General features: G+C 45.9%; 1 protein-coding gene across 5 annotated transcripts in view; it reads right to left on the bottom strand.

The window, feature by feature from the left end:
- Nucleotides 1-694: 694 nt before the first annotated feature.
- MTM1 (myotubularin 1) overlaps nt 695-25606 on the bottom strand; it is a gene marked incomplete at both ends in the record, with an annotated part of 48640 nt that continues 23728 nt past the window's right edge. For 3 of the 5 annotated variants that reach the window (XM_084259300.1, XM_084259299.1, XM_084259296.1), the window contains 8 exons: nt 695-862; nt 6492-6668; nt 9358-9471; nt 10089-10181; nt 11179-11385; nt 17805-17990; nt 22016-22204; nt 24431-24580. In XM_084259300.1, the coding sequence (XP_084115426.1) occupies nt 695-862; nt 6492-6668; nt 9358-9471; nt 10089-10181; nt 11179-11385; nt 17805-17990; nt 22016-22204; nt 24431-24580 (1284 nt within the window). The remainder of the gene's footprint in view (nt 863-6491; nt 6669-9357; nt 9472-10088; nt 10182-11178; nt 11386-17804; nt 17991-22015; nt 22205-24430; nt 24581-25606) is intronic. The other 2 variants (XM_084259297.1, XM_084259298.1) reach the window with 2 other exon arrangements.

Raw genomic sequence — 25606 nt, 5'->3', positions numbered from 1 at the left:
AAAGAAAGCCAAATCCTATTTAACTGGGCCCCATCTTTTTTTTTTTTAATATAAAAATATGCTTCTCTTGAAAATAAGGGACAATACTTCATAATCGAAATTCTCACAACAATGGAAAGCTCGTCTGCACAGCCCTTTCTCTTTCAGTCGCTTATTTTAGATTTAAGGTAGTGACAAGCTTGGTGATTGCTTCGACACCTTGCTTTGGAGAATGCCTGGGAAGCTGGGCGCAGTTTGGTTTTGGCAGAGTCAACAGGTCTTTCACATCAGGCTTCACTTTCTATCAATGCAAAGCAACTATTAGGAGCAGCTTGAGGAAAATCCATTTCACAAACACAGATTTTGCCCCGTTCGTTTAAAATAACATCATGCCAATTCAGCCCACAAACCACACACTGCATACCTCATATTTCTAAAGAGGTAAATGAAATTTGAACTTTTGTTTTTCAAAAAACTGCCTTTGAAACGTGTCAGGATTTTCTAAAACCCCATCTTGGCTCCTGTCTTCTGACAGCCATGCAGACACGGCCGTTTTCTTGTAATATGTATTCTAGAAGGCACATATTCAAGAGTTTAAGAGCATGTTAGTTCAAGTTCTACATGGAGGCCAGTCAGGTCATCTACTCTGTGCACAGGGCCAAATGCAGGCGCCTGCCTCACTGGACACCCAGCTCCTCGCTGGGCCAGGCCCCTCTCAGAAGTGGGTCTGCACATGGGGCATCATTTGGGAAGGACTGGAAGGCGATGTGGGGGGTTCGGGGAGCCTGGTGGAGTTGGCCAGCTGCAGTTCCTCCAGCCGCCTCAGGTACTCGTCTCGCAGGGCCAGGAGCTCCACATAGCGCTGCTCCACAGGGTTGGGCTGCTGGGGGAAGCACAAAGCCGTTACTGAGGCCTCCACCCCACCTGCCCAGCTCACATGCACACGGCCTCTCATAAGCCATACTGTGTAAAAGCGCGCACACGTGGAGGAGGCTGCATCCAGCTCTCTGCCACTAAGTAGTGAGTCAAGTGCACAGTGCCTCGCCCTGGCCCCATCTTTTTGAAATGTTAGTGTCCCACACCCAGCCCATCTCCCACACGCCCGGTCCCCAGGCCCACGACCCTCCGCTTCTTCCGTGCAGATGGAGGCCCACTTTCCTAGGGGTGCCCGGAATCAAAAAATGCAGTCTTCAATTTGAGAACGCTTACGCCAGTGGTGGCACGCTCTTAGTGACTCTCACCAACATGATGGCTTTGAACCCCGTCCCACCCATCCCTTCCCTCTGGAGTGAACGGACCAACACGCAGGGCTGTGCTCTTCAGAGGGTTTTTTTTCCTGGGGGGACCGAGGAAAGGTCCCCTGGGGGGACCTTGCCTTATGTCCTAGTCAAGGACATAAGGTCTCTTAGGCCTCACTAGACACCGTCAAATGGCTCTCAAGGTGGCGCTGTGATGGCTCACTCATGCCTTAGCACCATGTGCTCCCCAGGACGAGGGCAGGCCACAGTCAACGTTTCCCCCTCTCATGACTCTCGCACAGACGCCCCTGGGAGCTTCAGTCGGTGTGCCTGGCTCTGCTCCAGCCACCTCTTCAGGTGTCGTTGCTCACAGAGAGGCATGGCTGGGAGCCATGACTTCGGGGTCAATCCCGGGTCCGCCTCTCACCAGCTATGTGACATAACCTTCTGGGGACCTCCATTTCCCTCTCTGTCAAATGGGAATAGAAGCAGCATGGACCTCAGGGTCGTCATGAGGGAAGCCGGCCACCACGGCCTGTTTTGCTACTCCAGCCTGTGTCAAAGGAGAATGGGGGGCTGGCAGCACCAGGCTGGAGTCATGCAGGAAAAGACCGCGATTCTCCACTGCCCAGCAGGTTCACACCTAACCTGTGTGTGCCAGGATAGAAATGAGAGCTAATAATGTGCACAAATCTTAAAATGTTCAGGTCGACAAATCCTGATGTAGGTCCCCAGTGCCGTAATCACCACCAGGCAGGCTATAAGGCAAATAGTCCCCTAGAGCACTCCTTTGCCAGCACATTCATGTTTTGAAGTCATCAAGGGTCAACTTCTAGAAAGCTTGAGCAATACAGGAAGGCCTTAAGAAAGAAGCTAAAAGTCTGTGGAGGTGCCTTCCTTTAGCACTGGATTTTAGGGTTCACTCTAAATCCAGGATGATCTCATCTTGAGATGAAACTACTGGGTTTCTGCTGGGATTGCTGCTTTCCTTGGAGTTCTGGAAGGTGTACAGGTTTGGAGAGATCTCCTTATTCTACTTTCTCTATAACCCTGTTTTTTTCCTTGCTGGGTGACTTTGGAAAACGTGAGGTTTTCCAGAAACATGCATATGGCATCAGAACAGGCACACTTGCTCAAGCACCTGGCACCCAGCAAACGCTGTGCAGACTGCTCCTTTCCTTTGCCCATTTTTCTCTATTCAACTGAAGGCTGGACACTGTTCTGGGCGCTCAGGATCCCTGGCGGGACAAAGGAGGTACAAATCCCCGTGTTTATGGCAGTTATCTTCCAGCAGGGGGAGACAGACAGACAACACAACAATCCTGGGAGTTACAGGGGATGCTGGAAGGTGAGGGATTCTGTTAGGGAACAGAGCCGGGTAAGAGGGTCGGGATGGTGGGGTGCAGTCACCAAGAGGTGACTGGGAGCCGAGAGCATAACTGAGTGTCTGGTGTGCCTGGCACCCAGTGCCGGAGAGAGAGCTGTAGGTGAGGAGGCCCGGAGGCCAGAGAGGTAAGGGGTGGGCTAGAGTCAGGCAGTCACGCTGGACAAGGGCAGGTGTCCGGCCCTGGGGCACTGGGAAGGGTACGGTACAACTGGTCAGTCGTGTTTGGAGTCCAAGCCCAGCAGGCTCCTGAGAGAAAGGATGTGGGGAAGTGGGGTGACAGACAGGAGTCAAGGATGACTCTACTAAAAGGATTTGGGGTGTAGCACCAAGTGCTGAAGTGGGGAATGTGGTGGGTGGAGCCAGTTGGGGGAACACTGGGAGTTCTGTCATAGACACGTGATGTTGGGTTTGCCGATCGGTGCGACAGCCTGAGAAGGGCTACTCCCGGCCCTGTGTGCCAATGCTGCCTTCTCTTCCTGCTAGGATTCCCACCTCCGTGCCTGCTCTGGGTTCTGTTCTGTGTCTGACAGGCCTGGACATGCAGCAGGGTAAATGCTTCCTGACACTCGTCCCTGAAATCCCCTTGGCTTTTTAAAAGCTGCCCTCTCTCAGGCGATGACTACTGGGAGCAGTTACTGTGTCACCAAGTGATGATTTGACAAAAAAAAGAAATCAGAGGTAAAACAATCACTTTGTACATGACGTGGCTGTATCATTACAAACTCCAGAAAGTAGATGCAAAAACTACTAGGAATAAGATGAGTCAGTGAGATCATGGTGCAAAATGTATAGAAGTCAGCAGCCTATAGACAGAAACCATGTAGAGGACGTGCGAGAAGCAAACAGTCTATTTGGGAAGTGCACACCAAGACAAACGAACAGGAATGAAATGGAAAGGCAAGTGGCTTCAGATACCACACCTTGACGGGTCACTGGGGAAATGACTGTTGAAGCCTGTGCCAGCCACAGCCCAGCCCAGCAGGCGGGCAGTCAGCAAGCCGCGGCGGCTCACAGGATCCAACCGCTTTCCTACCCACATTCCTTCTACCGTTTCTCAGAAGTGGCTTCCACCCGACGCAGGCCAGCCCTTGACACCTGACTGGCCTTGGCTGCCTCCTCAGGCACCACTATGCAGACGTGAATTCGCCCGATGCAGCCCTGCTCACAGCGACGTGGGGTGCCGGGGTCCCCAAAGTATAATGGGAGAGTCACTGACAGGTGAGGTCCTTTTCGAGGCTATAACGAGGCTGATACGCTTGCTTTGGCGCGACTGTCTTTCTCATGGTAAATGAAAGCCCAATTTGCTTACTGAGGCTCGCCGAGTGGAAACGCTGGTCTTCCCAGCAGCTCTGCTGCGTGTGTGTGTTGTAGTAGGGTGGTGGCTTTTGCTATTTTTTGTTATTTTTCTTTCATTAATTTTTCATTTTCTCACAGTTTGTTCATTTTGGTCCAGCGTTTGATTTCTCCCCTCAGGTGTGGTCCCCGTCAGTCTCCCACCCCCACACCGCCTGTGAACCATCACCATAACCCTTGTGCTCGTCCCACCCCAGTTTTTAACACCCCTTCCCCCGCTGTAAGCCTCAGATCTGGCTTTTGCTTTTAGAAGCACAGGAAGCCTGCCTGCTTTTGAGGTTAGCAGCTCACCACGCAGAAGGGCTGCATATGCTGCTGGACCTTCCACCACCGACAAGGCACCACTGCGTCATGAAAGCCTGAGGCACCCTGTAATGGTTTCCACGCCCACCTGGGCACACAACTCCACAACCACCTGTTAGGTGGCTAAGCATATTGTTCTGGGTCACATTATATATTTTCAAAGTGCTGTGTGACCGGACTGTCATGTTTCTGTATGAAAACACGTTCTACGTGAGCTCTTTAAGGAGTCCACTGCATGTGGCTCACACTGTTACCGCAGCATTTGCCCTGAGCAGAAGGATCATCGCTGATGTTCCTGGGCCTTCTGCCAGCCTGCAGCCCCTCATGGGCAGGGACCACCTGCCCGGCACATGGTAACACTGAGTCTCAGGCAAATGAAAATGCAAAGTGGGGGACACAGGTTCGTGCTGGACCCTTCATCCCGCTCAGAGACTCTACATAGAGAAGGAATTTACTTTCTTTTGTGAGTCAATTTCAGAGACCATACTCTAGACCATTAACAGTCTCAAGATAAAAACCTCTACCAAGCACATGTGCTCCCAGCTCCTGTGCCCAGTTCCATGGTGCTCTGTGAGAACAAGGGGGACAGTCAGATCACAGTAATGACACCCCTTTCAAGCCTGCCTGCAATCATCATTATCTTTCTATATTCAGAAATGAACTGCTGCCAATTCCTTGAATGTCAAGAATTGCTCCAAGCACAAAAGGGGGAGGGGAGATGGTAGGACAGACAGAAATGGAGGATACTTGCTACCTGCGTTGGTCAGGAAGAGCCAGGATGGGCACAGGGAAGGCTGACTTATAGGACACACACAGTGCTCATTCACACAATATTTTTAATCAGAAAAGGAACATGTCCTCTGTAATAGTACTTAGAACCCTGGAAAATTCCCACTTTCTCTTCATGTTGGAAACCCTGGAACTACTGCTGAGTAAACCTCCTCCATGTGCTTCTCAAATCCCAAAGTAAAAAGTGTGTGCATGCCAGCCCGGAAGGCTGTCATTTCCCGAAAGCCCACACACTCTAACCTCTGCTACATCGCAAAAGCATTTCAAGGCAGCAGCACAGACCTTGACATGATAGGGCCAGCCTGAAGTAGGCACTGGCCCAACGAGGAGAGAGCAGGCCTGGCGTGTGGCCAGCTGCTGGGTTGAGTGGTAGCCTGCAGTCCAGGCCCTGCCACCAATTCCAGGTGGCGGGACACAAGACTGTCCACAAGAACAGGTAGCCCAGCATGCAAAGTGCAGTCGCCAAGACTGAGTGGGATGGCACACGGAAGGAGTCCCCTGACAGAGGGGTGATTTCCCAGCCTTTCCAAACAGGGGTGTTTTCCTTCAGATCTGGGGTGAGGGGGGCTGTGCTCTGTGGAAGCCTGAGCATGTCTTTAAGAAAATGTGGCGTCTTTTGCCTCAAAATTCACTACTTCCAGTGCCTCCCCGGTGGTGCAGCGGTTGAGCGCTGGGTTGAGAAGCTGCCCACAGCCTCTGCAGTGCCAGTTCAATCCCCGGCCACCGGCGAGGGTCCCACATGGTGCAACAGACCTCTCCTGCCGCCCGCTGCTCCCCTTAGCAGTGTATTTCGTCAGTCTGCTTGTTCTGCTCCCCGCTCTGGCTCTGGTGAATTCTCTCACCCTCCCGCGCTTCTGACTGTACCCAGTGCTTGTATAAATAAATAAATAAACAAATCTTAAAAAAAAAAAATCACTACTTCCAGTCTTGATTGCTCAATAGTCAGGGGCCGCGCTCTACAACGGTGGACCAGGGCTGTTTACCCGACAAGTGCAGCCCCTCAGCAGAAAGCCCTCTGATGCCACCGCTCTAGTCCACACTCACAGAGCAGATATGGAAAATAGTTTATTTATTGAAGGCTCATTTAAGTGCAGTCACTGGAAACAACTGCCTTATCACAGGTAGCACCTTCAAGTGACTAAAGGAAATCGTGGACTATCAATACTTGGAAATTTCCCCAAATTTAAAATCAGGACACATTTTAGTAAAAACTATATTATTCATGTGGGCAGAGGGATTTAGCACCAAGTGACATATATATTTGAGGAATTAAAGAAAAGTTTTAATTAAAGTTGCGTCTAGAAACAAGTGTGACTTTTTTAGTCTGATAGCCCCCTCATGATATTCACCATCCCCTTCCTAATATTCAGTACTAAAAATATTTTTAAAACCTAACAAATGCCACTGTTCAGAAGTAAAGGTCAGGTGGCCAGTTGGCTTACCTGTTGCTTGATTCTGGGATTCCATCTAATGTAGTAATTCACCCAGAGCTCCAAGTGACGCATGCTGGCAACTGGATATAAAACTCGATTGATTTCTTTAGTATAGAAGGGATTTTTGAATTTTTCTTTGTTGCTGTTTATCAGCGACCATAAGGAAACGGTTCTTTCTGGAACATTCTACACAGAAAGAAAAGTAGAAGGCCTAAGTGAAAACACACACAAATCCATAAACCATTTGCAGCAGCAACTTGAATCAGACATTCACATTATCCCCATAATAGCTCAAAAAGCCTCCAGGGCCAGTGAGTGCTAGGCAGCCACTTAGAGCTATTTGCATAGATAATGGCCTGGCTGGAGAGCCACTACTGCTGCCCAGAGGGGCACGGGCTGCAGGGGACGCTGAATGCAGCTAGTTCACTGACCTGAGAAGACTATTCCTGGCAAGGTAAAAACTGACGCACAGACAAGCGCCATGCTCTTTTTAATTCAGCAGGAAGAAAAAGTGCTTGCGAGATGCCACTGACTTTTTTCATTTTTGTTTTTATTCAAGTACGCAATCGTGGCCCGTGTCTCCTCAATAGTAGGCACTAGATGCAGTGTCATTTTAATGAACCATCCAGACGCTTCGTCTGCATCGTGCCAACATTCTGATATTGGCCACCATCACATTTTCATTACCTCAACAAAACAAAGGTGTCTGTGAAATGTTATGTAGTATGGATTTTTTGAACCAATTTTGACCATAAACTGAGGAAAAAAATCAAAGCTTGGGAAAGAAAAGTACAACTATGAGCACGAGCCAAGGCAGAATGTGAAAGTGCTCCTAGCGCTGACTTCAACCAGAAGGAACAAGGGACGAAACTGGAAGCTAAAGAGCCTGAATTAAGTCACTGAAGACAGAGACTGCTAAGTGTGAAAGGCAATAACAACAGCAGAACTTTGCCTTGCTTGGAATCCACTTCAAACTGTACGTTTCTGATGCCACAATCTTCATCACACTGTGTTGAACAGTTTGCTTATTTTATTTTTATACCTCCTCATTGTTTAAAAAGTCAAATAATTCCACATGATTTGTTATGAAAAAGGCAGCCTCATTCCAGAAGCAACTGTGTTTGATTTTTCAAATGGATCTGTTTGAGTCTTTGCACATGCTCTCCTAGTGCTTGTCTGCTGTCCTGTTGTGAGGCTGCCTGTGGCCGGCCCCCCTCTGTCATCCTCGCACTGCTGCAGGGAAGCACGTACTCGCTTAGTCCCATGACTTCTCTCTTCCTGTGCAATTTTTGGGACTGCTTTCCCTTGATTGAACAGCTGCCAATTCTGTTTGCTGACGTTTTGGGGGCCATTATCATTAACTCAACCCCAAAGTTTCCCTCCAACCTCTTAAGCATCTGTCAAGACACGCAGCACTGCAGGCCTCCCAGTTTCGTTTTGGGAGAGAAAGTTGGTTGTCTGGTGTGCTTACCCCAAGTCTTTGTGGAGTGGATACGCAGGTATGTTCCAGAGAAAGAGGGTGGTGTGGGAGCAAGAGGTCTGGTGTGTCAGACTATCTGTGCTGGACCTCAGTTCTGGTTGACACGGTGCTGGTTATGGGAGCCGAGGCGGAAACCATAACCCTTTACCTAACTTTTGAAGGCCAGGCTCTCCCAAGTCCTACACTGCCAACATTGCTGTGAAGGAACCAATCTTTCTGATTTCCATTTCTCTGCAAACAGCCTGTTCCTTTTCTCTTTGGGAGAGGAAAGACCTTTCCTTTGTTGCTGGTATTCCCAAGGCTCACAGAGAAGGGCCTTCCTTGGCAGGCACATACTTCAGTTTTGGTTATTTCGGTGATTTCCCGCTCTCATTTCTCTTTCTAGAACTCCTGTCATTTGGGTATTGTCTCTCCAGCTGTCACCTGGTGGACACTGGGGCTGCTTGGACTTTTCTCGCTGTTGGGAGTGCTGCTGCCAGGCATAGTTAGTGTGTTCAAGGTTTTGTTGCAACTTCTATTTTCATACATACATACAAACTCACCATCATAATTCTATATTTAGCCTTCTGAAGAGCCCCCGGCATGCTTTCCACAGCAGCCGTGCCATCAGCAGTGCAGGGGGTTTTGTTTTCTCCCCACCCCGCCAAAGGGGAAGGTTCTCTCATGCTCCCAACTGAAGCCAGCAGAGGAAGCCAGCAGGGCTCTCAGAGGCCCACTCTTCTCCATTCACCTTGTCCCCTGATGGCACTCAGGTCCCCAGCTCTGAGACCCACACTTACCCTCTTCTCTTGAGAAGAAACCTATGTCAGAGGCCTCAGCTCCAGAGCAGGTAGAGAGGGGTGAGGGGAAGTTGGCTGCCTATTGTAGACACACCTTCCTTCAGGTTATCTTCTCTCTCTCCTTTGCCCGACGCCTGCTATAGCTCATGCCTGAGTCACCTGGGAGCCGTGTTCCTGGCTGAGGGCTGCTCCCTGGCATCCCCCTGCTGTGTGGCACCTGCTTTTCTCCAGCTGACTTGTTTACCACAATCTGCTGGCTTTTCAGCTTTCCAAACGGCTGTTGCTATGTCTCCTCATCTTCCTGCTGCTTGTGGGTTTGTGCCTTTAAAAAATTCCCCTTCTGACATTTTTGTGGCATTTTGGGCGGGAGAACGTGTACACTTTTAAAACCATTCCTACTCCCCTGAGGGCAAAGCCAATGTTCACCTGTGCAGTGAATACTGAACACCGAACACCTGACGAAAGCCATTTGACGTGAAAATGCCCAGGCTGGGGGGGGGGGGGGGCGCGGAGTCTGCACCGGCCACAAGGCAAGCTCCCTGATTCCCCGTACAGCATGGCAGACGTGCTACACTGCAGGGAGCCTTTAACTATAAAGGGTGGCATTTTCACTAACCTGCTTTACTCGAGTGGACTCACAGTTGTACAAGAAAGTACCAAACCGGCAACTGTACAGATGATCCAGAATTGTGATCAGAAACCGTTCATTGAATTCAAACGCTGTGGGGAACTAGACGGAAACAAACAAGCAAACAAAGCATGAAAGCCTGGGACGGATTTTTTATTAAACCGAAACGATGCATTTGTAGGCATGCCTAGATGTTTTCAGATCCTTCCATGAAGGTTAGCACAGGTTCAAACTGCACACCCAATATCTCATCTGTTGGAGCTTTACAAAGGACTGAGGCCTTGAAATTAGTAGCAAGTAATGGAAAAAAGAGGAAAATACACCAATTTTCTGGATTCTTCTGAGTATACAAGACATGCAGGAGAGGTTAATTATTTAAGATATGATGTTAGCTCACGTGCCTACATCCAAAGGCCAGTATAGAACAAACGAGACCATGTGGTATTGCCAATTCTATTGCTCCTCCATTAGAAGAGATAATAGTTAAATACTGAATTCTAAAAACGTTTTAAAAATTCTGCACATATCAATAGCAGTGACAATTAAAAAAAAAATCAACCCTCATGTAACCATCACACGGCTTCAATTATTCACTGGCACACGGCCTATGCTGTTTCATTTCTATCTCTATCCTGTATTCTCAGGCAAATCCCAGCTACTACGTCAAAATATTTAAAGATCTGCTTGAATGTATTTTCATGCCATCTACGTCCCCTTACCTGCTTTGACATCTGCCATACACAGTCAATAAACTGGAGAAAAATGGGGGAGCGGTCAGCGTCGGCATGGTTCTTATCGCCGTGACCTATTCTCTGAAATGGATTGATGAAGATTATTTTAAATTGGGGGCACAGAACTGAGAAAGCATATAACCCACACAATGTGGCACCAGCAGACAGCAATCTGTCTCCCAATTGCTGAGTTACTTCCAGAGTAAATAGCATGTTTTTCCATGGCAACATAGAAAATAACAAAATGTTTAGAAGTATGAAAGAAATGAAGCCTATATACTTCTGTAAAATACCGACACAAGCTGGCAAGGCCTCAGTGCCCTCTGTGACTGTTGCAAGGACTTCACACGAAGAGTCTGCACAAGCCCTGGGCGGCAGCGGGACGCTGCCCTGAGGCCCTTGCAGTGTACGTCACGAGCTGCTAAGGAAGCAAACCTTATGCTCCAGGACTGGAAACTATGTCCAAAAGGGTGTGATTAAAATAATGAAAAGTAAGTTCTTCTCTCTTAAAAACAAGACAAAAACCTTACCAGTCATTCATTTACTAAACACTGATTCCTACTTGAGAATGCCATTCACACCCCTTAGGAAGCTGGGATGAAGACGACCAGGCTACACAGTGGTGCTGTGCAGCCAGCGCGGCCTCTCCATGAGCACCGTCAGGCGTCTGTTATAAATGCTCACTCAAGGGCACCTGCAAATATGAGTTGTACTGGGTTCTTTCCATTTCTAAAACATGTATCAGAGAATAACAACAAAAAAGCCTCAACTGACAGTGCAGCATTTCCGTAAAAGAGTTGGCTCCAACAGGGACACCGTTAGTCCGGGAAGAATCACTCTCCTAGCCTCCTCCTCATCTGCAATCTTGGTTTAACACGTCTGCACAGACTCTGTGTTACTTTCCAGTGTAACTGTCAGTAGTAGAGATGAATGAACCTATCTCTTAAAAAGCTTTTAAGCTTATTACACTCCACAGATTTTTGAAAAGTAAATATATGTTTAACAAGTAGTTTTTTAATCCCAAGTAGCTATGATCTGACATTAAAAAAAAAAAAACCCTGCTTTATTGTTTACTTACAGATGCAAATTTATGTCCAAAACTTATCCATTCTTTCTGTACCAAGATTTCAAAGCCTTCAATACTCCGATAGAAGCTGTCCAGCATGAGCATGGCCAGGGACGTCAGCTGGGCCGTGCGGTCCCAGCCGTCGCTGCAGTGCACCACCACCGAGCTCTTCCCTGAAGAGACTCTGTCGGCTACTTGAATGGCGCCCGTCAACACAAGCTGTCAAAGAAAATCAGAGGCGTCACTAGGTCTCTGTGAGGTGCTACTTACATTTCAACATAGCACGTTTAACCCTAGAAAAAGTGCTATGTTAAAGTACTATTAATGCTCAGAACAGATAAAAGTCCTGCAAATGGAACACCAGGAGCTGCAGGGTCTGGTGACGTTTTGCCACAGAAACTGCACTTGAATGCAACCAAGTGTTCAAAACCAAAACCAAACAGACAGGAAGCCTAAGTGCACCTCACACTCGTTTTCATGTACATGACTGTATTCATTTGCTAGGGCTGCCGGGACAGCCACACGGATTGGGTGGCTGAAATAAAACCAGGCTCGCAGGTCCGGCAGCCAGAAGTCTGAGATGTGCCCACATTCTACTTTTTCCTAAGGACACCACTCGTGTTGGATCAGGGGCCCTTCCACACCAAGATGACCTCACCTTGACTAATTGCATCTGCAAAGGTCACACTCTGAGGTACTGGGGGCTAAGGGCTTCAACATGAATTTTGGGGAAACAATTCAACCCATAATGGTGATCATATTGTAACAGGGTGCTCCCCAGGAAAGGGGGAGTATCCAGGTTTCCTGCCCCACCCAAAAGGAGGGTGGAACTGAGCAGGGAGAAGAAGCTGCAGAGGAGACTGAGGAATTCCGGAAGGAAGCAAGATGGAAAGCCAGGAGACCTGGAGGAGGCACATGCAGCCGAAAGACATGTGAAGAAACTGCGCTTGCCTTTTGGTCATGGACTGGGTGACACAGATGTGGGTGAGACTCTTGGGGAGGTGACAATGGCAGTTTTTGTCTTGATTTTGATTTTGCTCTTTTCCTCCCAGACTTGTCTGGTTCTGATCCTTTTCAACAAACAACCTGGTTGTTTCCGGTCCCCACTGGAAGATGCTTTAGACCTGTGGCAGGCTTTGGGGCCTTGCTCTGGGCCAATCCCATTTGGGTGGACTTTTACCCACGAGGGGACGGGTAACTTTGGGTGCTTGATTTAGAAACTATATTCTTTGCCTTTCCTGTATTGTTTCCTAATTGTATTAAAGTTCCTTTTCATTAAAGTCTCATATGTTCTTATGTTGATGCGGCGGATGGCAGAACCTATTTAGAGCAGGCAGGTTTGCAGGGTCTAGGCTGCCCCTCTCCCTGCCCTGTAACAATATTAGCAATGTCCACTAGGTCCACTCAGGACTTTAAAGGCAAGGCATAACAGAAATCACCTTCTGGCTTTTAAGTTGACAAAATATAAACTCTGTATGTGGCTCATGAACAGCAGAACAGGTACCAGAAGATAAAGTGATGACCTTCTCATAAAATTTTGAGACTGAGAAGCACCACGAAATTTATGTCTATAAAGAGATATTGTTAAGATATCACTTTGGGGATGATTTTGGTATTTACAAGTACTTTATAAATATAAACCACAGAACTTATCATCCATCATAAGTGTGCAGTTAAAAAAATAAATTTACAGTCATGCAACCACACCACAATCCAGTAGTAGAACACTTCACCACCCAGGAACGTCCTGTGTGCTTTGAGGTCAATCTCTGCTCCCAGCCCCAGGCAGCCACTGATTTGCTTTCTGTCTTGGTAGTTTTGCCTTTACTAGAAATTTCATATAAATGGAATCACATTAATAGGTACTCTTTTATATCTGGCTTCTTTCACTTAGCATCAAGTTTGAGGTGCATCTATGTTGCAGCACATGACAGCACTTCATTCCCTTTAAAGGAATTCCTTATGTGGATAAACTACATTTTATTTATCCATTCACCAATAGACAGACATTTGGTTGTTTTAGCACCTGTTTACTATGAATAATACGACTGTGAACGTTTGCATACACATTTTTGTAGGGACATAAATTTTCAGTACTCGTGGGTAAACACCTAGGCTTGCAATGGTTGGATCATGAGGTAACTGTACGTTTATTTAATTTTTCAAGGCATTGCCAAACTGTTTTCCAAAGCAGTTGTACCATTTCACATTCCTGTCAGATTCAATGGGATTCAACACAAGTGGTATTAGGAGATAATTTTGTAGCAATACAGGGTCACATTGATAAACAAGAAAAATCTCAAGTAAATAATCTAACCTTACATCTGAAGGACCTAAGAAAAAGAGCAAGTGAAAGACAATAGAAGGAAGGAAATAAAAATTAGACCAGAAATAAATGAAACACAAATAAAAAATACAAAATATCAATAAAACCAACAACAGGTTCTCTGAAAGAATAAGCAAAATTGATATACCTTTATCTAGGCTCACTAAGAAATAAAGAGCAAAAACTCCAATGAAAAGAATCAGAAATGAAAGCGGTGAAGTTTCGACAGCTACTGAAATACAGAAGATCATGAGAGATTACTACGAACAGCGATATACGAACAGCGATATGTGAACAAATGGAACAGACTAGAAGAAATGGACCGATATTTAGAATTACAAATATTTTTTGAAAATTGGAAAAGAAGTAAAACTATCACTATTTGCAGATGACCTAATAATATGCATAGAAAATCTTAAAGATGCCACCAAAAAAAGTAGTAGGACTAATAAATGAATATTGTAGGTAAAGGATATGAAATGAATACACAAACATTTGTTGTTTCTATATGGAAATAATGAATTAGAAAAAAGAGAAATTCAGAAAGCAATTTCATTGACAGTCACATCAAAAAAGAATAAAAGGAGGTGAAAGGAGGTGAAAGGTCTATACAAACTACAAAACACTGTTAAAAGAAATAAAAGAAGACACAAAGAAATGGAAACATACCCCACGCTCTTGGAACACCACAAACACCACAGAAACAACTTAGACTCAGAAAAATATGGTGGTTACCAAAGGGGTAAAGGAAGGTGGAGGGAAGAATGGGCAGAGAGGGTCACTGACAGTGGGGAAGGGCACTAGGACTCTGGTAGGGGGTACAGTGGGGTGTGCACACACACTGGGGTGTGAAGCTGTACTTCCAGAGCCCAGATAGTGTTGTAAGCTGATGGCATATCAAAAATATTGTCTGAAGAAAAAGAAAACGTGCCCAACTGTTTTCAAAAGAGGTTGTACCATTTCATATCCCCACAATCAGTGTATGAGGCGCCATCTTTCCACGTGCGGACAGCCATTCACATACATTATGTCATGTTGGGGTTCCCAGAATTCTAGGAGCCATGTAACATACACATGTGATGTCATTTTAACTAAATTAAAGAAAGTGAAATATGTATGTATTTTAATTAATTCAAGGAAAAGACAGACTAAGAGTGAAAGGTGTCATATACAGAAAGTTTTTTTTTTAAATGTACTATTTTTTGACATAACCACTAACTAAAGGTAAGTGGACAGTGGCAAGGACAGGCCGGGGCCTGACGGCATACCAGTTTTCTGTATCACAATCATTGCTTTAAAAACTGACTAGAGCAGGTTTATTTACTTGAGCATTTTAAGTATCTCCTCAAAATTCTGTTTACAATTTTAATTTGAGGCACTTCTGAAGGGCTGTTGAAAGCAATGATAATATACAAGATCACTTGAGTCCAACTTAATGAAACCACAGGTCTAATGCAATTTTACAGAGGAACACTCTCACACCAGTTATTTCCCTTTTAATAAGAAAGGGGCACAATCTCGCCCAGTTATCTTTAAAAATATCAGATGATTTCCAATAAAGTATGAATTCCCACCAACATTTCTGAGAGGAACAGTTGTAATTATCTAATAAACAAGATTATATTTTAAAAAACACATCACCGAAAGCTGTTAACTAACAGACGACCTTGTGACTGATGGGAAGGAAGAGCAGCCATCACGCTGCAAGGGGCACTGCTGAGGTTACCAGCTCAAAGAGTAAAGACCTGGGCTTGAAATCTATTCCCACAACTTTCCACATGTTGCACCTTGAGCCAATCGCATAACTGTGGCCCCTTTCTTTCTAAGGCGAGGAGAGGCGTGGCACCCTCATCACATCCTGAACTGAAAGAAATTATCCCTATGCAGCGATGATATTGAGCTTGTGTTCAGTGAACCCAAGAAGCACAAAAGGTCATGTGACTTGTAAAGAAAAAAGGCCACAGGAGAAGAGTGTTGAAAACAACAGAAGAAAATGGAAGCTCCAGAAACCAGAGACCTGCCACCTTGTTGGGGATGCATCAAGGGACGGGAATGTGGGTTTGGGACCCAAGCAAGGGTGATGTCTTCTTGCCTGCAAAAGGGTTGCCCTATTCTGTACTGAGTGGAGGGATCTTTTCACCTGAGTGGCTTAGTGCCAGCCAGGCCAGCAGCTCCGGCACTGTAAGATACCATGGAGGTCAAATAGTGATTACCAAAGATGTCCGGGTCATAGAAACCTGTGAATTCTGCCTTACAGGGCAACAGGGACTTTGGAGGCAGAGGTCAGAGTGATGCAGCCACAAGCCAAGGAATGCCAGCAGCCCCCAGAAGCTAGAAGAGCCCGGGAATGGCTTTCCCCCCAAGTTTGCAGGAGTCAGCCCAAGTGTCCTACCCATTTCCACCTAGTCTTGAAGGTTGGGCTCAAGGCTACCCACATCTCTGCTCTCCTGTCCTACCTGTTACAATCTCACTCACTCCTGAGAGGCCTTGACGCAGATGTCCATCAAGGCTTCCTGGTTACACCTGGTCTCTTTGGAGATCAGTGACAGTTTCTTTCATTTCTTTTGCATCCCCCTGTCTATGAACAGAACTATCAAAATGTAAAGGGGCCTTTTACACTATGTTCCACATTCCTTAAGTCCTAACTTCCATATTTCCTCTTTTGCTGATGCCTTGACTCCTAATTTCCTCACACACTACAGCCATTGAATAAAGACCCACTTCCAAGTTCCACTGGTCCTTCCTAGATCCTTTAAAGTCTGCTATCCTCCTCTGCTCTCTTGCTTTCTCCTTGATGTCATCTTTACTGAGCTCCACCCCTCACCTCCCGTCTACTCTAAGTGCCCCCATTCTCTGTGTACCCTTTCTCAGCATCCTCAGGAAAGGGCTGGCTTGAGTTGGCGGCCTAGCAGCTTTCCCCAGCCTACACTGTAGTCCTAAGCTCCGTTTGTCAGACATGAGAAGCTGGCTGCCTGTCATTATTACAGGTAGATAGCGGGCCACTCCCTCGCACACACAGCATTTTCCTTGACCACTGTCAGTCTACCTTCATCCACTTCTCACTAGCTGCTTATCCAGCTAATCATCAAGTACCACAGGCCCTTTGTAGTCTCTCCTCTCCTCCACTCCAAACCTAGCTGCATTCAGAGTCAGGCCATAGCTACATATCTCTGGTCTCTAGCAATGGCTTTGTTTTCTCTAACTTCATTTTCTTTCAACTCTTATCTACTCTGTAGGCTGCTGTGAGAACATTTTCCTAAAACACCCCATTATTCCAAAACCACTGGGGTCCCCCAACCTAACTTCACTTTCAAGGTCCCTGACTATGGCTTCCCTCAGATTTCTCTAGATTAACCTGCAACTACAAAGCCCTCACTCTTCCTAATCCAGACATGTTTCTGGGCTTTTGTCCCAGCTGCCCCTTCTCTAGAAAGGATCTCCTCATCCCTCTGCTTTCTTCATAGTACAGATCAAGTCCCCCATAATCCCGTAGGGCCAGTTCTTCCTGCAGACTTTGCTGTGAATACTCTTTGCTACTTGATGCACAGTAATCTGGAAAGTTATACTTCTGTTTTCTGCACACATATAATTTCTTCAACCATATAGATACCTCCATAAAGGCAGAAGAATGTCAGACCTTTTCCCATTCACAGGGTCTAGCTTTACACACCATGAGAGTGCAATCTTTTTTCAAAATTACCTTTTCACTTTAGGGACGTTATTTTACATTTATAGAAAACTTATAAAGATACTATGCAAAGTTCCCATATACTTGACTCAGTTTCCCCTATTATTGTAAATCATTTAATACTACAGTACATCTGCCTCAAACATACTTGAAAAGATTCAAGTACTTTTACTTTGAAAAGAATGGGATTTTGAATGGTTTTATCAAGATGAGGGATCAACTATAATAAAAACACAAAAAATCCATTCTTTGGAGTAAGTCAATTTGTGATTAGTTCCAGTAAAAGCAACCTTTCTCTAGGTCCTTGAGGGCCATACTCAGTGGTAGATAATAAATTGGCTATTCCTAAATAACCTGTGTAAGACTCAGCTACTGACTATTCCTGAGAGGAAAGTGACAGCATACTGCCCTAAAAATATTCTCAGAGGTGATGTTGTGAAATCTTTAATTTAGGTAAGCAAATGATAAAGAAACAAAACTGTGAATAATAGAACCCTACAGAACAAATATTTCATCTCCCCCTGATCAATTTTTTTAAAAACTTAACAAATTACAGAAAATTCCGCCAAACAATTACTTTCTTTTTTTATAAACACATGTAAAATTTTTAAAAAGTATACTTGCCTTGATGTGTTCTAACCAATGAGTAGACTCCAAACTGGACAACCAGTGAGATTCTTCCACATTAGGGTAAACAATGTCTTTCACTTTTTTTAAAGATTCCCGCATGACATGAATGTTATGAATGTCTAAGAAGAAAAGTTCGGCGTTATGATATGCATCATCACTTTCATATCCTCCTCCTGTTGCCTAAGGAACAAGATATACAAACAATCAGCTGGGTTTTCCATTTCATCAGTAACTTACACAACATTTCATAAGTTATCAGGGCCCCAAACCAGCAACCTAAAACCCTCCAACTTAGGCTAATGGACATGGGCCGGTGCTCATCCCCCACAAAGGCTTAGCAACTTCAGTCACACCTGGAGCTACAAGAAAAGAGAGGTGGCAGGCAGCCAGTTTCCTGGGGATCTGCATTTCCAACGAAGAGTCATTTCCAGAATGTTCTAGAATTACCAGCTCTTCTTCCAGATCTGAAGAACAGGACCAGTTTGGAATGGTGCTTTGTAACAACACTGAGGGAGGCACTGGCAAGTACCAGTGCTCACGCATATGGCGATAGACAGGGGACAGAGGAAGATAGCAGGTGCTGGTGTGAGACAGACCTTCAGAGCTCAGCTTCAGTCCCTTGGCTGAGTTTCTGGGATAAGGCACTGACCCTCTCTGAGCGTCAATGTCTCCCACGGGATAGGAGAGGCAACTACCTAGGTCTCACAGGATTACGGGAGCCAGGCTCTGCAACAGCAAACCCCCGCCACTGTTTAATGAGCTCCTCTGGCGTCCCGGGCCCTGGTGCTGTGACCGTTGCTTTACAAGCCTGGCATTACTATCCTCGTTTTGCGAATGAGAAGAGACGCTATTTACCCACCCTTAAAGTCACACAGGGAATGGGGAGAATTTAAGTCATCTGACTGCCAACCCCGCCCCTTTTCTGTCTGCTGTGCAAATGCCAAGGATGAAGCGCTGCAGGTGGGCCCTGCAGAGGGTTTCAGAGGGAACAGAGGGTTTCAAGAGAGAGGGGTGGACCTTCCCGGCGTCTGACTGGCAGGGCGGTAGTCCACCAGAACTGCAAGCTTGTGTTTGGAACCTGGCTGCATTCGCTTAACGATGTTAATGCCACATAACGTGGCCTCTGGTTGGTTAAGAAAAAGCGAGCAATTCAGAGACTCTGGCAAAAGCAATGTTCTCGAAGTTGAAATGGAAGGATGTTAATGGACATGGCAAAAACATGGATGTGTGAAAGTCACCAGGACAGGTGCCCACAGAGTCAGAGGGGCATCGCGCTCACTGGCGAGTGCCTGTGAGGCTGGGCACGGAACACGGACATGTGTGGAACTGAGGGGTGCGGGGAAGGCCACAGTGTGCAGCTGCCACACTACGCTTTTTTATAAAATGTATAATGAAATAGAAAGTGGAAGTCGGGGCAGAAATCCCAAAGCATCCTAAGTTTCTTTCCAGGGATAGTCACAGAGGTTTCCCGCAGTAGAAGACAGGCTACCCCTTGACCTTCAAACCTTGAGACCCATGTGCAAGCCGGAGGCTTCAGGTCCCAAAGACTCAAGGTGAGGCAAAAGGTGTTATTTAGAAATATAAAAATCTATCTTAACAGCTCAGTGAAGGTTGACTCTCTCTCTATCATTGAGGCTGTTTGTAGCCAACTTCAAAGATAGATTTTTATATTTCTATATAAAATTTAAAAAAAAATTTTATATTTCTATATATAAATTTTCTATATATAATTTTTTTATATTTCTATATAAATTTTTTTTAATTTTTATATTTCTATATAAAAATCTATCTTTAAAGTTGGCCTCAATGATAGAGAGAGAGTCAACCTTCACTGAGCTGTTTTTAAAGTTATTAATGAATAAGTGGACAAATAGGCCCCTTCCCTGGCGGGTGGTCCACGCCTCTGGGAAGGACACCTTGAAGCTGCGGTCAGAAGTCAAGTGCGCTGGTCACTACTGCCCACGGCAGCGCGGAGCCTGGGGGAGCCTGGAGCGGAGTATCCCCTGGCCTGTAAGCTCATCAGGCACAGTTGCTCACCCTCCCGTAGACAGATGACCTGCTTCTCTCCCATGTGGTTCTTCAATAGTCAGGGCAATTTTCAAAGCGATGCTCAATACTAGAGTTTCTTTCATAAACAACTGAAGATGATACGTGAAGAAATAAAAGGGAAAGTATCCCTATCACTCACTGCCAGAGTCTCTGGCAGCACCGGACATTAATCCAGCTTCGCTGTAATTCATCAAGGGCATCAACACAAACCGGGAGCAGCCTGGTGCTGGATCTTATCTCCCCCTGGGCTTTGTCTGTCTGCTTGTTTAATTTAAAATGGTGTGCTGCCGCTTGTTGCATCTGGGCTGGGAAATTTCTAAATATCCACAGGGGAAGAACAATTAGATCCAAAAAGAACAGAAGTCAGAAGGGTAAAAATCAATTAGTCGAGCATAGATTGAGTTCCCGAAGTTCAGATTCTCTGTTATGAAGAGAACAGAGAAGTTATGAAGTCTTCTTCGTGCAGGAAGACGGAAAGGTTCAAGGGCTGTTGCTGTGCACGTGGATGCGGGGGGGAGTGCCCCGGGAGTGGGGTGGGGGGAGAACCTGCCTGTGGATTATAAGGAATGACTCAGATCTTTAAAGCCTAGGTCTCCCGTTGCTTTCATTCCGGAGAGGGCTAGAGACACAGGCCTATTTCCTGAGTGGCATAGAGGCCTTCGAGAACGTGCCTGCTCTGACAACGTGCTCCTAGAGCTAACAAACTGAAGCCTTCATTTTACGCATCCTATATCTTAAAATATTCTTCCCAAATACTTCATTTAAATGTGACGGCCTATCTATTTCGGGCTCAGTGCATACATGGAAATGTTGTGTTTTATTCATGCATTCCATTCTGACTTAAAGATGAAGCATTGCAGGAACAGAAATACATAAAACTGAGACCAATCCAAGAAGATAGTCATACTTAGATTTAATTTCCTGAAGGTTTTACTTATAATTCCTAATTTATTTATCATTTTAACATCCTGATTTCTTCAAAATTATTGTTATTGCCTAAACTAAAACTGTCTGTAGTAAGAGAGAGTTGGGCCAAGATCAAGGGCATGGGGCTGCAGGGGGCTTCCCAGGAGGAAATGTAGGAGGCAAGGAATTACAAGGGCCTCTCGCACGCCACCGTTGCCGCATGTGCTCGCGTAGTAGACACCGCAGGTGCCACTCAGGAATTGGCTAACTCTGTCTCAGCTGCTCCGGGACTTGTTTTGTTTCCTGATTCGCAAGAGAGCCTTGAAGAATTGAAGACGCCAGAAAATGACCTCAGGATGTGCAAAATATTGTAGATGATGAAATGAAAGCCTCCAGCCAACAAGAAACAATTCCCCCAAAAGGCGGAAAGGGCTGGGGGTGAACACCTTGTGTCAGGCCCATCCCGGGCACCTGCAAGTGACAGCTGGAAAGAACAGGAAAGAATGAAACCAAGCCAAAACACGGCCATCAGCTGTAAAAATCACTTTCATCTGGGGCTATTCAGCAACAGAGCAAATAGCCTCACCCCTTGAGGCAGCTCTCTGTACCTCGATGATGTTCAGGATGAGGACCCTGGTCAACTTCAAGGGCGCTTGACATATTCTGCTTACAAAGGCTGAGAGCAGAGCTCTTTGAAAATATTAACGCTGTGTGTTATTAAATCTTACTAAATCTGAACATTATTCACATTGTATATGTGGTTGTAAAATTCACACTATCAATCTTCTTGAATGTTCTTAAAATCATCAAAAAGACACATTCATGAGCACAGTGATGGTATGTTTTGGTCAAGCTACGCATTTAGGATTTCAACAATCACAAATTCGCACAACTCCTCACAGATGCCTCAATAGTGTACACATGAGGCCGATCATCAACAGCCTGCAAAGCTCCAGAGACTTGAACTTAGGCCTGATTCTGGCCAAACTTCGACTTCAGTACAGCTCTGGACTTCTGCGATTTACCTAAACTTTCTTTTCATTGGACTCGAATGTAATGCAGCTTGTGTTGAAGATAATGTCTGTGATTAAAACTACATTCTACATTCGTGAACTGCTTTTCTTAAGTAACCAAGTTTAACTATTAACTCGAGGTTAAGGTTTATTTAAGCACAAGTGAATGCAGCAGGGCAAGGCATGCCCGTGGTGCCGCGCGAGCTATGGGGCTACCAGTCCAGGGGACTGACTCACCTTGTTGGCCACCGCGTTCACATTGGGTCTTGCGTCATAGATGGTGAGTTTAGAGACTTGTCTGTTAGTCTCCCTGATGACGTCAAGATACTTCTCGTCATCTTTATTTCGTTTCCCACTCATCCCCACGAGGGGCTGACTGCAGCGCACAATGACCGTCTTGTTTTCCGGGTGAATCCACGAGAGCACCTGGGGGTAGTTGAGAAATTTTAAGCTATCAAGAAAAAAACCAAATCTTGAGAAAATAATGAAAACTAGAAGAAGCAAAGCACTAAAACATCACGATGAAGTGTATCTGGTCTTGCTGAAGTGCAAAATTTGTTCGCCTACGATTTCACTGGGTGCGCCCAGAAACACACACTTAGCAGCGCTGGCTAGGAGAGAGCGGCTGGAATCACCAACGCCGTCGGCATCTTCCCTTCGTCAGCACCGACAGAGACGCGCAACGAAACCGCTCTGGAAGCCAGTGGAAAGGCACAGGATCCGCCAAGCCTCCCTTTTCTTACTTTTGACCTAGAGATGAGATCTGCTCTCCCCACCTCCGATGGCCTTTATTTCAAGAGTCATCAGGGATAGGAAAACCCTTTTATTTTTTTAATCTAATTTTTTTCAGGTTTATTGAAACAGAAGTGACACATAACACTGTTAGCCTATGGTGGACAGCATGTTGATTTCATACAAGATCGCTTTGAAAAGAGCCAAGTTCTACAGATACAAGAGACTTATTTGATAAAGATCCTCATCAAGATGTCAATTTCAAGCTGCCCTGCGCCACCAGAGCCCGGACTTCTCCAGTCCCTTCTCATTGCTTGGGAGGTACATTAAGGAGTCACTACCAAAAGATGTTTACCACAGCATGTTTATAATAGAGAACCCGGACATCTCTGAACAGGAATGTGACTGAGCACACTGGCAGACGAGCAGATATTGACCAGTAAGTGACAGAATCATTTGTATGTTATTATTTATGCACAAAATAACAAGATCTCTTTCTTGTCAATGCTTTTTGTATTTTATATAGGCTCTTTAAAAAGAACTGAAGGGCAACTATTAATGATTTCACATTAAAAGCACAAGTATTTTCTGGGTTATAGTCAAGAGTCAGGTGATTAGAAAGTGTATCAGAAGAAACACATTATCTGCCATTAGATATTTCTAGGCATCATATCTATAAAGATATAGAAGTGATGGACAACTTAGTCTTAGAAAGATTAACATAATGGGTAAAGAAGCAAAAAATTAACCACTCACTTTGTTCTACAGCAGACTCTTGTTCACTGAGAATGAGAGAGACTACTGTCTCAAGATGGCAGCCTGGGCGCAATGGACTGTGCACAGTTGATTCAGCCTTTCCTTGCCCCAAACCACATGTCTCTCTCTCTCTCTCTCTCTCTCTCTCTCTCTCTCTGTGTCACACACACACACACACACACACACACACACACACACACACACACACACACACCCTTTGAGAAAGCAGATGACCAATAAAGATTAACTGAATGAAGGCATGAACAAAATCTGTCCAAGCTACCCCAGCGCTGTTCTCCTCAGGGGCTAGACAACTGGCTAGGGCATGGGTAGAATCCGTGGTCATGACCCAGAAATTATGTGCAAGCAGAGGAGTACACTTGTGACTCCAGCTTCCTCAGCACTGTGTTCTGGCAGCATGAGTGAGCGAGCATGCTTTCGCCTACAGTAGACATCGTGAAGAGATGAGCGGCAGTCATAATTAGAGAGGCAAGTGATTTTAAATGTTACCATTCACATGAGGTTGACAGATTACTAAAGTTTCATACAAATATCCTTTTAAGGACAGGAATGTATAGACTTCGAGGTTAAAGGCAAGGTGACATTAAATCTCAAATTCTTCGTCCCTTCTCTTACAATTTTGAAAAACAAAGCAAAACAATGTACTTACTATGGCAGGCCCTGAAAATAAACAGAGGGGGCAGATTCTCCACATTTTTAGTCAATAAAATTTATGTGCATGGAGAAGACTATGGCATGCACATAAATATTTAAGAGCCAAAGAGAAACTCTGTGCACTAGGCCCATGACAGCTCAAGTCTGGAACAGGCTGCACTTGACCCCCGATGGTGCGCTCGGCCCATCACATGTCCGACATCATGCTGCAAGGGTGGAAACCACCCAGACCCTTCCTTCCCTCTTTCCTTCCTTCCTCGGCACTGCCGGCCGCGTCAGGGCCACTTGCCTGGTTCCTGCCTGGCGGGGAGCTCTGGCGCCAGGGCTGCCTCTCCTTCCCGCTCAGCTGCTGCTCCGCCCTCCCTAGGCACCTACCTGGTCCCTATTGGTTTGACTGAAATTCCACAAGAGTATTTCCTGAATGACCTGACCACAGATCTTAGGGAATAAAAGACACTCCTTGAGAAAAAGACCAGTTGTAGTACTCACTGGAATTCGATTTCGGGATCTGAAAGCAGCCACTCTCTTGAGGTCGTCATCCGAGGCCTGGTAGGGGACCACCAGCAGTGCGGGGTACGTGTCGCAAAGCTCATAGCGCTTATTGATGAAAGTTATTCTCCAGTGGTGGTTGGGCAAGCCCTGCGAGAAGAGAGGGAGGCCGCGTCAGAGCCGCGGCACTTCGACCCTGCGCGTGGCCTTGACTCTCCTGTCTTCTTTCTAGCAGAGACTGCATGTGCCTTTGACCACGGGGTGGTGGCACCATTTGTAAGAAGGGAGCCAGCTCAATAATCCAGACAACATCAGAACACGAGACAGAACACTGGTGCATCCACAGTTCTAAACTACCCTTGGTAAACACTCCCGAACTCGAGACTGCTTTCTAGCACAGCAAGCTCTTCCTCGCTGCTTGCAGATACAGATACACCCGAGTTCACCCCTCACCCGTGCACCTCCCCCACCCCAAAGACAAATACATCGCGTAATCATAACCCGCGCCTAAGTGAGGGTAGAAAAGACATCTGGTAACTTCCTCTCCCCACTCAAAACAGAATGAAGGCTTGAGTCTGCTCCAGAGTAGAAAGAGGCTAAGTTTATGAGGCAAGTCACAGAGGGGAAGTGAAGGAAAACCCCTCTGGGGAGGCCCATTTCGCCACCTCCTAAGAGCTTTACAATCAAGTTGTCTGCGGTTGCTGCCCGCCCTACAGTTTGTATGAGAAATACAGTCATTGCATTAGGAGCGGACTGCCGAGTAACAGGGACACTCGGATGATACCTCCCATCCTACCATCTACCCACAAAATTGTATCTGGGACCGACAAGATGCAGAGGTGGTGGAATATTCTCTCCCCATACTCACAAATACACAAATACACACACGGAAGTGAGCTACGTGGGTGCTTGCTTTGGGACAGACATTTGTACCTTTTCTTTAGGTCTTTAGGTCCGTGGTCTACAGACCACGGACCAAACAGATGAGTCTGCTGCTGAGTCCGCTTAGAGCTCTAAGTCCCATCAGAAAGTTATAAGAAAAAAGATGGTGTGTAATGGCAGTCTAGAAAAGAGTACCTTCCACAGCTCATACACGCATGCCACTGTTTGCTTTCAAGCTAGAAGCTTTGACCTAAAAAAATAAGTCTTAATATTGTCAATAACATTCCCAAAGTC

This window comes from Talpa europaea (assembly GCF_964194135.1).
Source record: "Talpa europaea genome assembly, chromosome: X".
Taxonomy (NCBI): Eukaryota; Metazoa; Chordata; class Mammalia; order Eulipotyphla; family Talpidae; genus Talpa; species Talpa europaea.
Note: the sequence above shows the minus strand (reverse complement) of the source record. Positions and strands in the feature narration are given on the sequence as shown.